The 16,554-nt window shown below is 43.3% G+C and overlaps 2 protein-coding genes across 3 annotated transcripts in view; one reads left to right on the top strand and one right to left on the bottom strand.

Annotated features, from left to right (window-relative positions):
- The window catches only part of LOC144891773 (uncharacterized), a 469,129-nt gene that overhangs the window by 282,809 nt on the left and 169,766 nt on the right, over positions 1 to 16,554 (top strand). The gene's annotated exons all lie outside the window — the stretch shown is intronic.
- LOC137416732 (protein Wnt-5b-like) overlaps positions 12,311 to 16,554 on the bottom strand; it is a 70,164-nt gene continuing 65,920 nt past the window's right edge. For both annotated transcript variants that reach the window (XM_068102349.2, XM_078776086.1), the window contains exon 6: positions 12,311 to 14,557. In XM_068102349.2, the coding sequence (XP_067958450.1) occupies positions 14,460 to 14,557 (98 nt within the window). In that variant the 3' untranslated portion in view covers positions 12,311 to 14,459. The remainder of the gene's footprint in view (positions 14,558 to 16,554) is intronic.

Genomic DNA, 16,554 nt, shown 5'->3' with positions numbered 1-16,554 from the left:
ATTGGGGAGGGATTGTTCAGGTGGCAGATTTGACCTTGCGTCCACCCTGCGGTCCACCATAGCCCATAATATTGATGTTCAGGAGCGATATTTGGACATGGAGCTGCGATTGCGGTTGCGCACAAAAAAAAAATTGCGCAAAGGTTTTGAAGTTTGAATTGGCAGAAAAAATATATATATAACCACCATAGGGAACGGGCCGCCAATAGAGGAGGCGTAATAAAGCATCATTCAACTAGAACGGCACTCAGTAGAGAGCATACCTCCACCTGGTTGGCCATATCACTCAATGGTGAATAATCACTTTTAAAATTCTACTAGCTGGATCTGGATCTTCATCAAAATTGAATCCATTCTTCCTTGTCACACACAACCTGTCCAACAATTTTCGTCCAAATCCATCCATAACTTTTTGAGATATCCTGCTATGTTTCGTTTTTGGCCCTATCTCCCAATGGTGAAGAATCACTTTAAAAGTTCTAGTAGCCGGATCCGAATCCGGATCTTCACCAAAATCTAATCATTTCGTCCTTGTCACATACGCTACATCTCTGCCAAATTTCGTCCGAATCCGCCCACAACCTATTGAGATATTTTGTTCACAAACAGACAGACAGGGGTGAAAACATAAGCTCCATCCACCTTTGGTGGTGGAGGTAATAAGAAAGAACCACAGAGCTGTTGTCCCATCCAGTCCCCCCTACCCAAGAAGCTTAAGGGCCACATCCCCATTACCCAGCCCATGCAGCCCAATCTTTCCCCCCAAGGTGGAGACAGGAGAGTTAATGGCCATGATGGCCAGCCTGATGGGGGGAAAAATAGAAGAAATAAAAGCCATCCAAGCCAAAACAAAAACCAGCATTGCGGCCTCACAAGCCAAATGAAAACCTTGTCAGGTCACACAGGAGGAAGCAATGGCCGAATTTGTGGCCTCACAGGCTGAAATAAAAGCCGGTCGGGTCACACAGGAAAATTTGGGAGAAAGGTTGGCAGAGAAGAAAGCAGCTGGCTAAGCCAGAGTAATAGAGGATATTAGAACCCCGATACATGATGTAAGGGCTGCTGGGGAGTAGAAGAAGAGGCAATAATTAAGATTAAAGGAGGAAAGAGGAAAAGGAGGAGAGAAAGAGGAAAACTAGAACATCATGCGGTAGATAGCAGACCTCCGTCAGGCTGAAGAGTTTACGTTTTGTAACCCACTGATAGGTCAGATATGGATTCAGATCTGAACCAAAATCTAATCCCTTTGTTTATGTCACTTACCCAACTAACGCACCTAGTTTTGTCATAAGTCATCCACAACGTTTAGAAATATCATGCTATATATCGTTTTTGGCCATATCACTCAATGGTGAATACTCACTGTGTAATATTATTAGCCCCTGTCAGAGTTTGTCCGAAACGAGTGATTAATGGATTGGGTCACGTCTGTCTGCCGTCTGTCCATCCATGTGTGTGCGTCCGCAACAATATCTATCTCAGAGATGTACAGACTGATTTTGTTCATACTTGGTACAAAGACAATACGTGATGGTATACATATGTACATCATTTTGTTTCGCAATGCAATCAAAGATGGCCGACTGGCGGCCATTTTAGTTGTTAAAAAAACTGTTGAACACATCCTTAACCATTTCTTGGACATGCATTTACCGATGTTGCTCAAACTTGGCACACATATAAAGAATGATGGGTTACATATGCACGTCATTTTTGTTTGAGATCAAATCCAATATGGCCTACTGGTGGCCATTTTGTTAATTAAACATGTCCCCAACCATTTCTCGGACATGCATGGACTGATATTTTTCAAACTTGTCACAAAGGCATTACACGAGACTATACATATGCAACAGATTTTTGTTTTGTAATCCGACCAGAGATGGTCGACTGACAGCTTTTAACTCCGTGCAGGAAAATTACTAAAACCATGGCGGGGGCTATGACATTTTATGTCTTTTTATTCTTGCTTCTGTATCTCCTCAACCCAGTGTTGGCCTAACGGTTAAGTTGACTGGCTTAAGATTCTAAAGTCTTGAGTTCAAGCCCCTGTCGTGCCGTTGACTTAACACCAGGCGGGTAGACTCAGCCTGCACCAGCTATCTGGTAAGGGGGCACTGCATCATCGGCACAGCCACTCCCCCAGAGAAATGATGCAGCCAATCAGCCACAGGCTGAATAAGAACAAATAAATAAATAAAACTGCTTCCTAGTGCACAAATTACATGGAACGTATTGTTATGTCGGGTGGGGTAGTGATATATAGAGCTAGATAGATCTGTGTTGGTAACATGCTTCGTCTGTCGCGGTAAGGAATCTACCTTGTAATAAGTTCCATGTGTAGGCGTTTTGTCAGGTAGGAGTATACTTGTGAGCATACCAGGATGTTCGAGTGGTAAATAGAGTTAGGGATTAAAGAGTAGAGCCCCTGTATGTCTCACCTGGTCAGCCAAACCTTTGTCCCTTTTGGCACCGCAACCACTTAGACACTTAGGTAGGATCTTTATTGCAACATTAAATGACTCCCCTCCCTGACATGGCCCCGCAGGTAAGGTTGTGTCTTGTGGCATCAACCGGGGGACGCGGTCTGTAGACCGGGGTTGTACAAATGTTTTATAGAGTTTTGAATTTCTGGTTAAGGTTAAGGTTTGTGGTTAAGTTAGTTTTGGTGTGTTGTTTGTTTCCTCCCTCCGCAGGAACAAAGAAGAAAATGTACATATTTGCTTGCATGATTGTTAAGGGGATTAGCTTGTTAAGGAGTGTAGGTAGGAAGTCCGACTCACTTCCCACCGCCCTCCTGATTTATTTCATAGGTTAATTAAGTGTGAGACAGTAAGTGTTAAGACTGGAATGGTAGCACCTGCAGTGAACCTTGCAGGAGCTACGGTTCCAGGGGGGGGGGGGGGGGGAGCGGTGTTATGTCGGGTGGGGTAGTGATATATAGAGCTAGATAGATCTGTGTAGTTAACATGCTTCGTCTGTCGCGGTAAGGAATCTACCTTGTAATAAGTTCCATGTGTAGGCGTTTTGTCAGGTAGGAGTATACTTGTGAGCATACCAGGATGTTTGAGTGGTAAATAGAGTTAGGGATTAAAGAGTAGAGCCCCTGTATGTCTCACCGAGTCAGCCAAACCTTTGTCCCTTTTGGCACCGCAACCACTTAGACACTTAGGTAGGATCTTTATTGCAACATTAAATGACTCCCCTCCCTGACATGACATTGGAAGACGGAACAGGCAAAGAAACCAGGCCAGGACACCGCCGCATGGCCACCGCCAATTACACCTCCGACAGGCCTAACGACATCGGGTGCCACGTGCTATCACCACGCTACATGCTACATGCTATGAGCTATCACCACGCTGCGGTCCTGTGTTTGGTCGGGGCGCTGGGCGCGAACCTCCAGCCAACGAGTGCGAGAGGCGCGAAGCTGGAAGGTTCGGTGGGAGTCGCTGGTTGGTAGCGTGCCTAGGCTGATGTCACCGAAGGGGTTGTTTAAGGGAGCGCCGAACGCCATTTGCTCTCTTCTTGGTCCTACATAGCTCTGGCAGTTTTAGCAGCTCTGGCATTCTCTCTTGCGGTCCCATTGTGTCTCTTGGTGCTTGGACATTTTCTCTGTTCTTCTTCGTCTTGCGCAGCCCGAGTTGTGTTGAGTCATAGCCCGAGTGGAGTTCGCTTGTTTCTTGCACGTTTGCTTCGGGGGAGCTGGCTGGGACGTGGCGGGCCGATCGTGTGTGAAGATCGACCTCGCTTGGAGCCGCTAGTCTGCGTTGGACGCGCGGTGCTTTTCCTGCTTTGGGGCCTCGTGTGCGAACGGAGTGGGCATTGGCTCGGGCCTTCATGTCGCTGTGGTGCTTGGAGCGAGGCCTTGTGGTGCTGGAGGGAGGGGCCTGGTGGTGTGCTGCGGAGCTTGGGGACGCAAGACGACAGACAGATAAGCTCACACCACATTTCACAATTACATGATGTGTTCTTTTCCTTAATTCAGATTCCCTCGTCTTGACTCTGAAATCTGTCGTGTGGGGACGTCCCGATTAGGATATTTATTACAGGCGCGTGCTTTTCCCCTGTCCCGATTTTCTTTGCAATAAACCCTTGTATTATTTTCCTTTCCCATTTAAACCTGTGCCCGGTTGAATTAATTTCCTTGCAGGATCGAAGCTGCAGTCGGCACACAAGGTAAGCGCTTGCGCAGCTTCCATTTTCCTCCTTCCTCCCGCGCTACATATAGCCGAATCCGTGTTTGGTTGTTGCCTCCGAATAAACCGTTTAGGCCTATCCGCGATCTTCTGATGCTAACCGGGAGTCGCACGACAGTATCGCTGACATGCCCCTAGTACAAGTGCAAATCTAACCTACTCAGGAGCATGCTCCATACTGTTCCCAAGACATACAGATTTACAATGTATTAAGCATTTTCTTGGCAAAGGGTAATGCTGGGTGATTTGCCATCCCTCTCTCAGCAGTAGTTATGGCAGGACCATTTCTGGTGGCCATGGTGGTGGCGAAAGCTTACCTACTATTCACGAAGGACACAGTGGGATATTTAATGTGCACCAACAAATGCTGGCAGATGGGACGCCAGTTTAACGTTCATCCGAGGGATGGGACGGCACACAGTGTGTGTGTGTGTGTGTGTGTGTGTGTGTGTGTGTGTGTGTGTGTGTGTGTGTGTGTGTGTGTGTGTGTGTGTATGTATGTATGTATATATACATATATATATACATATATATGTTTATGTTATATGACAAGTCATAACTCATCAGTAAATCAGGTTTTGAAGTTGTTACTTAAGTTTTCTAAACGTTTGTATAAGATTCGTTGACTTCAATCTCATTGAAACATTCACAGCAGGTTGCCTTCTGTTTAAACTTAAAAGGATGGGAGCATATGTATGTGTGTTTTTTTTCTGTAAAAGTCGGAAGTTTATTGGAAATGTCTTTTATAAGGCACTTGTACCTCCACATGGGATTGTGCATCATTTTTATGACATTACAGTTCATTTATCATTTTCGAATGTGAGCTTGCAAAACAGCTGACCTCACGAGTGCATGCCGCATAAAGCCATATACTTACTAACTTATTCATCATAATGGTATTTAGACCATGCTTTCTTAAAAATATCTTGCTTTTGTATAAATAAGAAGATGTATTCAAACTTCATGTTCCTCAAACAAACTAAAAACTTCTTCTTTTTTTTTGTCGATTTGCGCCTTCCGTGCGGGAGATAGCTGTTAAGGAGGGACCATGCTGTTATATGATCATGTGCATGCACGCAAGTTTGATTTTTCTTTTCTTTTATGTCACACATGTTCCAAACTCTTAAAGAAGAGGCTACGCTGGGGAAGGGGGGGGATTTATGGAGGGGATGGGGTAGTGGAGAAGGAGTATTGAAAAGGGGGAAGGGTTGTCAGGGGTGGGGGAGACACCTATTGCTTCCCTTTCTTGTGATCAATAAAATCCTTTATTGTAATCAATAAAATCCTGTGATTTAGCCTCAGGGACCAAAGGAGTGCCCACTTCCAAGATATATATATTTAACGAGGGAATTTTGAATTCGCTAAATCAGACAGGCCCTTATTCGATGGGAATGTGTGAGATATTAAATAACTTTCCCTGCAGCATCACCTTTCCCCGGCAGACCCCCGATAAGGTGGGTTCCATTGCGCTTGCTAAATAAGTCATTGTAGTGGAGTTCGAATGTAGTGTGACCTTCAAATTGAAGTACCTCTTATGAAACAATTCTGTATTAAAGAATGTCCTGGTGTCTAATCAAGAACTTCAGGTTTCAGATATTAAATAGGTACGAAAATAGTACGGACTTTCACCATGCTCCTGCTTAAATAGATGGCCTCCTGTATCACTAACATACGTATTTCCTGCATTCTGGCTCTGGAAGCAGAGTTGTGTCCTTTGAATTATTTTTTTTGAAGTGTGCCCGCACTTAAACAACTTTCTGCATCGGTCACTGGTTCTAATTCAGAGAGCATGCAGTCACCAAGGAACTTCATCAGTACTATAATTATATTTAAATAACAGTGATCACCAAACTGCTGGAAGAAACGTATGATTGAAATTAAGGAGTAAATGGAATTTTGAATCTTCCCTTGAACTCTCCCCCTTCCCAAACCCCACCTCATCCAACTTCCTCCTGCCCACTTATGCCCCAGGTACAGGGTTAATTTTGAAAATGCCATTCCAAAGGCGATCTGTTTCCTTTTATTTTAATCAAGCAGCGTCATGACTCTAGCCATTCGAAGAGATGCCAGTTAGGCATCTCGTATAAGATTGGATGCCAGACTTAAATTGGAACCGGCTTGCCTCGTGGGGGAGGAGGGGAGGGGAGAGTTAGAGGAGGGAGTGTAAAAGGAAGGGGGTAATGTTATGACCCACCTCCCCCCCATCATCAATCCCATGAAAACAGTACAACTATACATGTACACCGAAGAGAGCTGTATCGCTGCTATCCGTTGTTTCAAAGGGGCAGGCAGCTTCATGTTTAAAGACAAGGGGTGGGGCAGAGGAGACCAACATTATGGTGCAGGCCACAGCATGGGAGCCGCTCTTTGAAAATGCAACAGGTCTGTGTGTCATCTAACGACACGGTGAGGGTTCTGCGACGCGACAATATATCCTTTCTTTTTCAAACCCATAATAATCCACGATTTTTGTGGAGCTATAAACATTGAAAACAGCGAGTAACTAAAAAAAAACAGCTCATATATGTGTGTGTATGAAATTTCAGAAAGTCATGTCATGAGAATTTGTTGTTTATATAGGACAAAAGTTTGCGAGACTTGTACGTATGGCGTAGAGCTGTCTGGAGTGGATGTTAAAGATCCCACTGGTCCTTCGTGAAGAGCAGGCGAGCCATCTCCACCATCAACAAAATCCAGCCCTAACCTACAGAGGGCATTGCATCAGCGGCACGGCCGGGCGCAATCGGCCAATGACGCTACCTCGCAGCCTTGTGCTACATACAAAAAAAAACAAGACTTAGTACAAAATTGAGTTGTCTTACCTCTGTTCGACTCCTGATGGAAGAGGATCTAAAAACCAGCATCATCTCCCTGCTTTGAAGGTCCTGCTCACAGATTGTGGCGTCCTTTCAGATGAGATATTCAATTGGTCCTCTCGTCTGTGAGCGCTCTCTTGTGAGCATTAATTCCTCCCAGGTTACCTTTTGAAACAAGTAGGCTATTCTGTACCAATTTCTGTCAAAATTCTTGCCAGTGCGTGGGAGGCAATAGCAATAATATCCGGTGTATTCCATGCAAAGACTATTTCATCAGCTCCTACCTTTCGTTGTAATCTCCTTGAGCGGGTTTCAGAAGGTGTCAGGATTGTCACTGAAACCTGATCAGCCTCCAAAAATTGTAATTGTTGCTGATGCATGCATCGATTGATACCTGCACCGTTCCATCCCATTAAGGCCCTACTATAAAAGGATAAGGCAACTCAATGTTACCAATTCTTGAATACTCTAAAGTCATCGATTTTTCCAATCAAACTAAGGAAAGTGAGTGCTGCACCGCAGTTGTAAACTCTACATTGCATCTGTGGTCACTGACCTGGAGTGGAGACTCATGAGGGTTTTAAGCACACATAAATACTTGCTAGAGACCCACTTGGCAGGAATTGTTGGCCATTCGAGCGCAATGTAAACATGCCTTGAGCTGTACATGTTTGATGTATAAAGTGACCGCAGCAGGGTCGTTTGAAGTCTCAGCAAACACACTGGATTCCATTAGGCAGTGATGTCGCATTGCATTTAAAGTGAAACTAGTTTACTCGGTATGAGGGTTCAATCATTACGAGCAATTTGTGCATCTTCCTTTCCGCCTGCTTCACAGCTGCTCACCAGGCCTATCACCCACGATAACCTGTCAGGCAGTGACCTTTTAAAATCTGTGGTCAGCATCACAATGGCTTCATACCGTCATGCGGCGAACTTGAAACTTAGAATTTGCGGAAAGATGTAAGGACGCGCCTCTGCCTCATAAAGGACCTCATGCCTCATTCAATACCTTAAGTCCACTCTAACGCTCAACATGTCAAAATTGTACTCTTGATAATATTTACAAGTACCATTGCTTCATTTAATCATAACGAATATGATGGACAACGTAGTTACACTTATATTGGTGTAGTGAAATTATTTTAAAACACATTGCTTTTGGAGTTATTAATTTAAACAACTAAAGAATCAACTATTTTTAGGTTGTCGTATTAAAAAGTTTTAAAAACCTCATCGGTAATGTAACTTTGGGACTATAAAAAGCGAATTATAAAACAATACCACAATCAGACAATACCATTGACAATTTCTCATAACCACAGTCACTTAGATATCTCAACTATAGTGACTGCAACATAATATCGAGAGCAGTCCTCTCAAATCATGCACTATCAAAAGTACCTGTCCACAGCGACAGGAAAAGTTTAAGTTGATCGATCAATTTAAATTATTTCATGGGTTTAAAGAAGGTTGAGAGTTGCACTCCTCATTTCACACAGTGCAAGAGCTCTGGGCTACTTGTACCGCCCACCACAAAATGGTGGTGCAACATCGGGTGTCGAAGGTTGGATTTGTCTAAAAAGAGGGCAAAATATAGCAATTTTAAATTGTGTTTCTCCATGAAGATCTGGATTAAATCTACTTTAATCCAGATGTTCATGTTGATTTCAAAGATTACTGGAAGTGAGGAGAAAGTGATCGACTATATTGCATCAATGTCTGGTGTTGGCTTAATGGTTAAGGCGGCTGGCTTAACATCTGAGGGTCTTGAGTTCAAGCCCCTGTCCTGCCATTGAAATAGAGAGAGAGAGAGAGAGAGAGAGAGAGAGAGAGAGAGAGAGAGAGAGAGAGAGTGAGGGGGACAGATAGAGTGAGGAGGACAGATAGAGTGAGGGGGACAGACAGAGTGAGGGGGACAGATAGAGTGAGGGGGACAGATAGAGTGAGGGGGACAGATAGAGTGAGGGGGACAGATAGAGTGAGCAGACAGATAGAGTGAGGGGACAGATAGAGTGAGGAGGACAGATAGAGTGAGGGGGACAGATAGAGTGAGGAGGGCAGATAGAGTGAGGAGAACAGATAGAGTGAGGGGGACAGATAGAGTGAGGGGAACAGATGGAGTGAGGGGGACAGATAGAGTGAGGGGAACAGATAGAGTGAGGGGGACAGACAGAGTGAGGGGGACAGATAGAGTGAGGGGGACAGATAGAGTGAGGGGGACAGATAGAGTGAGGGGGACAGATAGAGTGAGCAGACAGATAGAGTGAGGGGACAGATAGAGTGAGGAGGACAGATAGAGTGAGGGGAACAGATAGAGTGAGGGGGACAGATAGAGTGAGGGGGACAGACAGAGTGAGGGGGACAGATAGAGTGAGGGGGACAGATAGAGTGAGGGGACAGATAGAGTGAGGGGGACAGATAGAGTGAGCAGACAGATAGAGTGAGGGGACAGATAGAGTGAGGAGGACAGATAGAGTGAGGGGAACAGATAGAGTGAGGGGGACAGATAGAGTGAGGAGGACAGATAGAGTGAGGAGGACAGATAGAGTGAGGGGGACAGATAGAGTGAGGGGGACAGATAGAGTGAGTGGGACAGACAGAGTGAAGGGGACAGATAGAGTGAGGGGAACAGATGGAGTGAGGGGGACAGACAGAGTGAAGGGGACAGATAGAGTGAGGGGGACAGACAGAGTGAAGGGGACAGATAGAGTGAGGGGAACAGATGGAGTGAGGGGGACAGACAGAGTGAAGGGGACAGATAGAGTGAGGGGAACAGACAGAGTGAGGGGGACAGACAGAGTGAGGGGAACAGATAGAGTGAGGGGGACAGACAGAGTGAGGGGAACAGATAGAGTGAGGGGGACAGATAGAGTGAGGGGAACAGATAGAGTGAGGGGGACAGATAGAGTGAGGGGAACAGATAGAGTGAGGGGGACAGACAGAGTGAGGGGAACAGATAGAGTGAGGGGGACAGATAGAGTGAGGGGAACAGATAGAGTGAGGGGAACAGATAGAGTGAGGGGACAGATAGAGTGAGGGGGACAGACAGAGTGAAGGGGGACAGATAGAGTGAGGGAACAGGTAGAGTGAGGAGGCAGGTAGAAAGAGATCAGCGAGGGGGAGGAGAGACAGACAGAGAGTGAGGGTGGAGACAGAGAGATAGTAAGAGGGGAGAAAGAGAGAGAGAGAGAGTGAATGGGTGGGGAGACAAAGATTGAGGGGAGGGAGACAGAGAGGGAGACAGAGAGGGAGAAGGAGAGGGATAGGGGATAAGCTTGAAGTAAGCAGCATTACTCCTTATCCTATTTTGTACATACATCCACGTCCTCATTTTTCCGTATCATTTTCTTGACACTATAATCGCCCTACAAGGTATCTCAGGCAAAATAAGTGGCAATTTGCTCCAACACAAATATTTACATCGATTTATTTAACTCATATTTATACATTTACAGAGCTTATGTATCCCTTTTAGCTTAAACATCACATTTTCTTGGTTTACTAGAATAAGAAAGTACATACAGTACGGTATTCGGATAAGTTCCAGTCTCTTGCTCTGACAAAGGACTAACATTTGAAAGATCAGCTTTACTTTGCTCCTGACAGCAACTATTGTAGCATTTTCGACTTTCAGGTGATAAAAACCTATCATTCAAATTGTCCACCGATGCAGACAATCACTAATCTTGACGATAAGGTAGATTCGCATTCCTCTCTCTTTCAGTGTATCTCTCTTCCAACCCAAAGGCCTGCGATGCACTGCACAAAAATCGGAAAGACAGTTTAATGCGCTTTTGGAAGGAAAGCGAGATGCTTAATGCAAAGATATGCGGATGCAGCACCAAGAGTAGTGTTTTTCTTACGTTTCTGAACAATTCTTACCATAAGACCGACCTTAAGCAAATGAAGCGCACGCCATGCAGGTAACTTTGCAAGCACAGATTTCATCACCATTTCTTGTGCACAAGACAGGAGTCACATTATGGGTTGGTCAGGCATATACTGTATTGACATTTGATCATTTGTATGCCACAACATGGATCGGTTATGCAACATGTATGATACTGATGGGAAATACTGATGTTCCGTTCATGATGCACTCACTGCCAGACGAGTCATATTGTACACCATGCCATCCACAGTTTGATGGGTGATTTCTCAGTATTGGGCCACTTTGTTGAAACATTTAATTTGTTAACTGCGAAACAAACAACGATGCAGAAAGTGCCGAGCGAGGAAACATATAAGGGTTACTTTTTTCAAAAGTTGTTTTAAAATCCCGCACTGGTAATAGTCATATACAGGACTGCAATTTTTCTTTGAAAAATAAGAGAACTTTGCACTTTATACAAAATGCTTCATTATAGCTATTTTATCAAAAATTTAAAATGAATAAATAGTCACTTGAAAAACAAAAAAACGACAATGCATAGTGCGTTCTTTGGCCATCATTTAGCCAGAAACCAACGTAGAACTTTCCACAAGAATCAGTAATACCTTCATTGTAGCTTTCCCATTTGCTGGGCCTCCCTCACCCAATGTTTTTTTTATTCTTTCAGAAGATGCGTCTTTTAATGCACATATGCACATGAAGGTAACAAGGGGCTCTGCTTTCAAGATTTCGTGTAAAATAGATGCGGTTTCTCAGAAATTCCATCCCTGTGCCAAATCTCTCGCCAAGAATATTAGATGCAGGTGCAGGTAAATCCAACGACACAAAAAAGGTATTCTTAGTTACTGAACTCCAGTTTTAAACACATGCACTTATCCTGTGACCCACGTTTCTCTTAGTGCTGGTCACAACATGGTAGAACACATCACCATAGGGTCACTTTATCCAAACCAATCTGAAAGGAACACCATGTGATGCCAACATCACAGCTCTCATATCTATATGCATGATAGGCCATATTATATTATATATATATATATATATTTATTTATATATCATTGGATTCCGATGCTATAATGTCTCCCCTTCCTATGAGTGCCTCAACTAGTTTCCATAAAAAATTTCCACATGTAAAGGGTATATGAATCAAGAATGAGATCAATCTTGTTCAAGAATAGGATTTTTAAAGTTTCTTGTGAAGTCGAGAATCCTTTTAAGAGGAAGTCTTTCCGCCAAACTTCTGTACAATGAAATATATGTATGTATATATATATATGTATATATATATATATATATATATATATATATATATATGTATATATATATATATATATATATATATATATATATATATATACTGTACATATATATATATATATATATATACAGTCACGTAAAAAAGTAAGTACACCCCATGTAAAGTTTTGACTTTTTCAACATATTTCAACATACAGCTGTTTGATCTTCATTTCAACAATATTGATAGATAAAGGTGATATAATATAACAAATATCATGAAACATTTACATTTTGTAGTCCATTGTATAATTTAAATAAACATAAATGCAAATTTCGCACGTGGAAAAAGTAATTCCACCCTTGGCTCTAATAGGTGGTATTGCGCCCTTTGGCAGAAACAACCTCAAGTAGGCGTTTCTTATAACTGTCTACCAGTCTCTGACATCGACTGGGAGAAATTTTTGCCCACTCCTCCATGCAGAATTCTTTCAGCTGTGCGATGTTTGAGGGGTTTCTTGCATGCACAGCTCGTTTCAAATCCCCCACAACATCTCGATGGGATTGAGATCCGGGCTTTGACTTGGCCATTCCAGAATCCACCATTTCTTTCTTTTCAGCCATTCCTTTGTGGATTTACTGGTATATTTAGGGTCATTGCCATGTTGCAAGGTTCACCTTCGGTTGAGCTTCAACTTTCCAACAGATGGCCTCACATTATCCTCAAGCACCCTCTGGTACAATGAAGAATTCATAGTGGATTCTATGATGGTGAGCTGCCCCAAACCATAATATTTCCATCACCATGCTTTACAGTTGGTATCAGCTTCTTGTGGTCAAATTCTGTGTTTGGTTTTCACCAAACATGTCTTCTGGTACTGTGGCTAAATAGCTCTACCTTTGACTCATCTGTCCAGAGCACATTGTTCCAGAAGTGCTGGTCTTTGCCTAGGTGTTCATTGGCAAACTTTAGTCTTGCCCTGATGTTCTTTCTGGACAGCAAAGGTTTCCTCCTGGCACACTTCCCATGTAGATCAAACTTGTGCAGCCTCTTTCTGATGGTAGACTCGTGCACTTTGACATCAACAGTGGCAAGAGCTACCTGTAGGTCCCGTGATGACATTCTGGGGTTCTTAGAGACTTCTTTCAGCATCTTGCAGTCTGTCTTGGGCTGAAGTTGCTGGGGTGGCCTGGCCTGAACAAGTTGGCAGTTGTTTGGAATCTTCTCCACTTGTAGATGATCTTCCAGACAGTCGAATGATTGATTTCAAATTGTTTGGAGATCTTTTTAAATCCCTTCCCAGACTCGTAGACATCTATAACCTTCTTTCTGAAGGCCCCAGAGAGCTCTTTTAATCTAGGCATGGTGACGCCGCACACTTCAACAACAAAGAGCAAACTAAACGAAATGTCTGAGGTTTAAATAAGACAGGTTCCTCCAAGATCCTCTCTAACGATGTTCTAATCATTTGCACCTGAGCTGGTGCACCTGATTCTAATTTTAGGTATTTGAAGTAGTGATAAATGTAGGGGTGTACTTACTTTTTCCACATGCGAAATTTGCATTTATGTTTATTTAAATTATACAATGGACTACAAAATGTAAATGTTTCATGATATTTGTTATATTATATCACCTTTATCTATCAATATTGTTGAAATGAAGATCAAATAGCTGTATGTTGAAATATGTTGAAAAAGTCAAAACTTTACATGGGGTGTACTTACTTTTTCACGTGACTGTATGTATATATATATATATATATGGAGAAATTTGTTTCAAAGACTGTTCATCTCAATGGGATTTTTCTGTATCTAATAGGAGGAAATGTTGCCAATGAAAACTTATTACAAGGACTGATTTCAGATTAAGAGCTTCATACATACATGGGACATTGAAAAAGCTATATGAACAAGATACTGTACTCACAATAGTCCATGAAACGCCAACTTTTCCATTTTTCTATTTATAAGTATATGTAATAAGAAAGAAAAAATAGTTTCTTTTCATTATGTACACTTAGAAATCATAAAGTTTATAAAAGTTGCTGTTTGTTAGACTACTACTGTGACTATCTCTTTTGTGAAACTTTTTGAACTTACCTGGTACATAGAATATCTAACACACCATGGTCCGAGGACTGTGGTCCAATGGAAGAGAAATGGAATAAAACATGACTTTATGAGCTGATTTCAGCACAATTCCAATATAAACTTCGTTCACTATGTCCTCTCTCGCTTGTGATCTGCTTGAAACAGTCTGTAAATTCGTTCACGTGAAAAAGGGCTTTTTGTGCAAAATAATTCCACATGCTATTTGCACACATAGCGGTCCTCCAGACTTGAACACGTTCTGCACTTCACGTAACAACACCAATGAAACTTGCAATTGCACCGCTCCACAACTGTCACTGTGGAAGAATAAACATAAAATCACTGACTGTGTCCTTCAGACTCATCACATGTACACGTTAGGCTTTTGCATTAATTTTCTTAGATATTGTTTCGTTTGTAGGGGGTAGGGATACCTTAGTCCAGGTAGAGTGTATAGATTAGTGTGCTCTGACTGTCGTGAAGAATAATAAACCTCGATGTATCATAAGTTGGGAATTTGTGTAGACCGGATGTCAGGTAAGCTTGCATCTTTGTCCCCATCAGAGGAGTGGGGCTTGTTAATTAGCGAGGGATTATGGGTAATTAATTCCGTATTTGTAATTGCCTCTGTAAACTTTTCCTGTGTTCCTTATGACACCGCACTACACTCATCTAGCCAGAAATCGGCCATTAACCACACAAATTAAAAACCAACCGGAAACCAGGCATCAAGCACTATTGCTGACAACATTGACTTGGTGAGCGCAGAGGCACAAAGCTCCGTGAAGCCACGCCTCAAAGAGCAGTGATTGGACAGGGATTTGATTGGCACAGAGGACTGGTAAGATGGGATTATGGGATTGGTGAAGCATGCACGGATGACGACAGAGCCACGCATACAAAATAGGTGGAAAGGCGGACATTTCTCGTCTCGTTTTGGGTCTGGTGGTGGACGGTCGTGTGCGGACATCGTCTCGCTCCTTCTGATTCTGGATCCCATTGCAAACGGTCGCATTTTGGCTTTCAGAATCGACGTCCTCTCGCCCTCTCGTTTTGGAACTGGTGGTGAATGGTCGTGTGCCGACATTTTTCTCTTATCTCTTGGGTCCCGACTATGTTGGTGAACGGTCGATATTGCTGTTGCGCAAGGAAGCTTCATCGTGAACGGTCGTGTTCCAAGATCTTGCTAGTAATCGTGAGGAGGACATCTTACTGGTGGTCGTGAGGAGGGGAACTGTGGATGGAGAGCTGCGGTTTCCGTGCAGAGATCGTGTGGACAAGCATGGCTGGAAGAGCGAGCTGCACGCCAAGCTCGTTTGCTTCGCGTGGGAGGCCTACTTTGCGCCAACGAGCGCGTTTCGTGCACAAAGATGCCAAGGCCTCAGACGATCTTGACAATTCCTGATGAGACACCCCAGCCGATTTGAGCTAAGTGCCACACAAATAACACATTTATTTTTCAGTTATTTTATCCTTTGTCTGTATTCGGGTCTGTGCGGGAGCGCTCCATTTAGGAATCATAGTTTTATTTTGACGTGTTGCTTTTGTTACCAGCATTTTCTTAATAAAGCCGACATTTTCTTGTACATTTTAAACCTGTGTCGGTTGAATTAATTATAATTGCAGGTTTGAGGACTGCCGGTGTGATCCGTGAAGGTAAGCACTCTTCGGTCTCTCCCCACCACGTGTATTCTCTGCTATATTTTGACTGAACGCCTCGGAGTGTTAAGCTCGTTTGTTTATCTGTGGCACCCTGCAGTGTTCACCATGGGATAGTCACACGACATTTGGTGTCAGGAGTTTGCGATTTGGACTCGATGGACATTTTGTATTTGAGGGTTGCGAATTCAACACCCGTTGAGGGCGAAATTGCGCAAAGCTTTTGGAATCCAAATTTTGAACGATTGTCTTTCCCTCGTCGCGGGGGAGGTAATCGTAGTACTGGGGTGTCTAAATTTTGTAGTTTATTGGTGAGCGAAGCATAACATCGCGTTTTCGAACAATTAGAATTTTTAAAAATTTGTCTGAGGTAAAATACGCGCGAGAGTAAACCGCTTTGTCAGCACGTAATGGCGGACATGAGCGGCATGGCTGAGCGGGTTGGGGATCCCGAAGAGTATGGAAGCAGGCCGGGGGTAGAGTTGTATGAGAATAGGATTAAAACCTTCCCTGTTCCTGAGCAATCGAGCCAGGAAATAGACCTGATGGTTGCCCAGGCCATGTTTGCAAAAATAATGGAAAAATTGAATGCTCAAGATGAGATTTTTGAACGAATGAATGAACTAATGGATGCCCATGAGTAACGAATGATAGC

Source organism: Myxine glutinosa, chromosome 4, assembly GCF_964187855.1.
Source record: "Myxine glutinosa chromosome 4, kmMyxGlut1.1, whole genome shotgun sequence".
NCBI classification, from domain to species: Eukaryota; Metazoa; Chordata; class Myxini; order Myxiniformes; family Myxinidae; genus Myxine; species Myxine glutinosa.
This window is presented reverse-complemented; position numbering and strand designations above follow the sequence as displayed.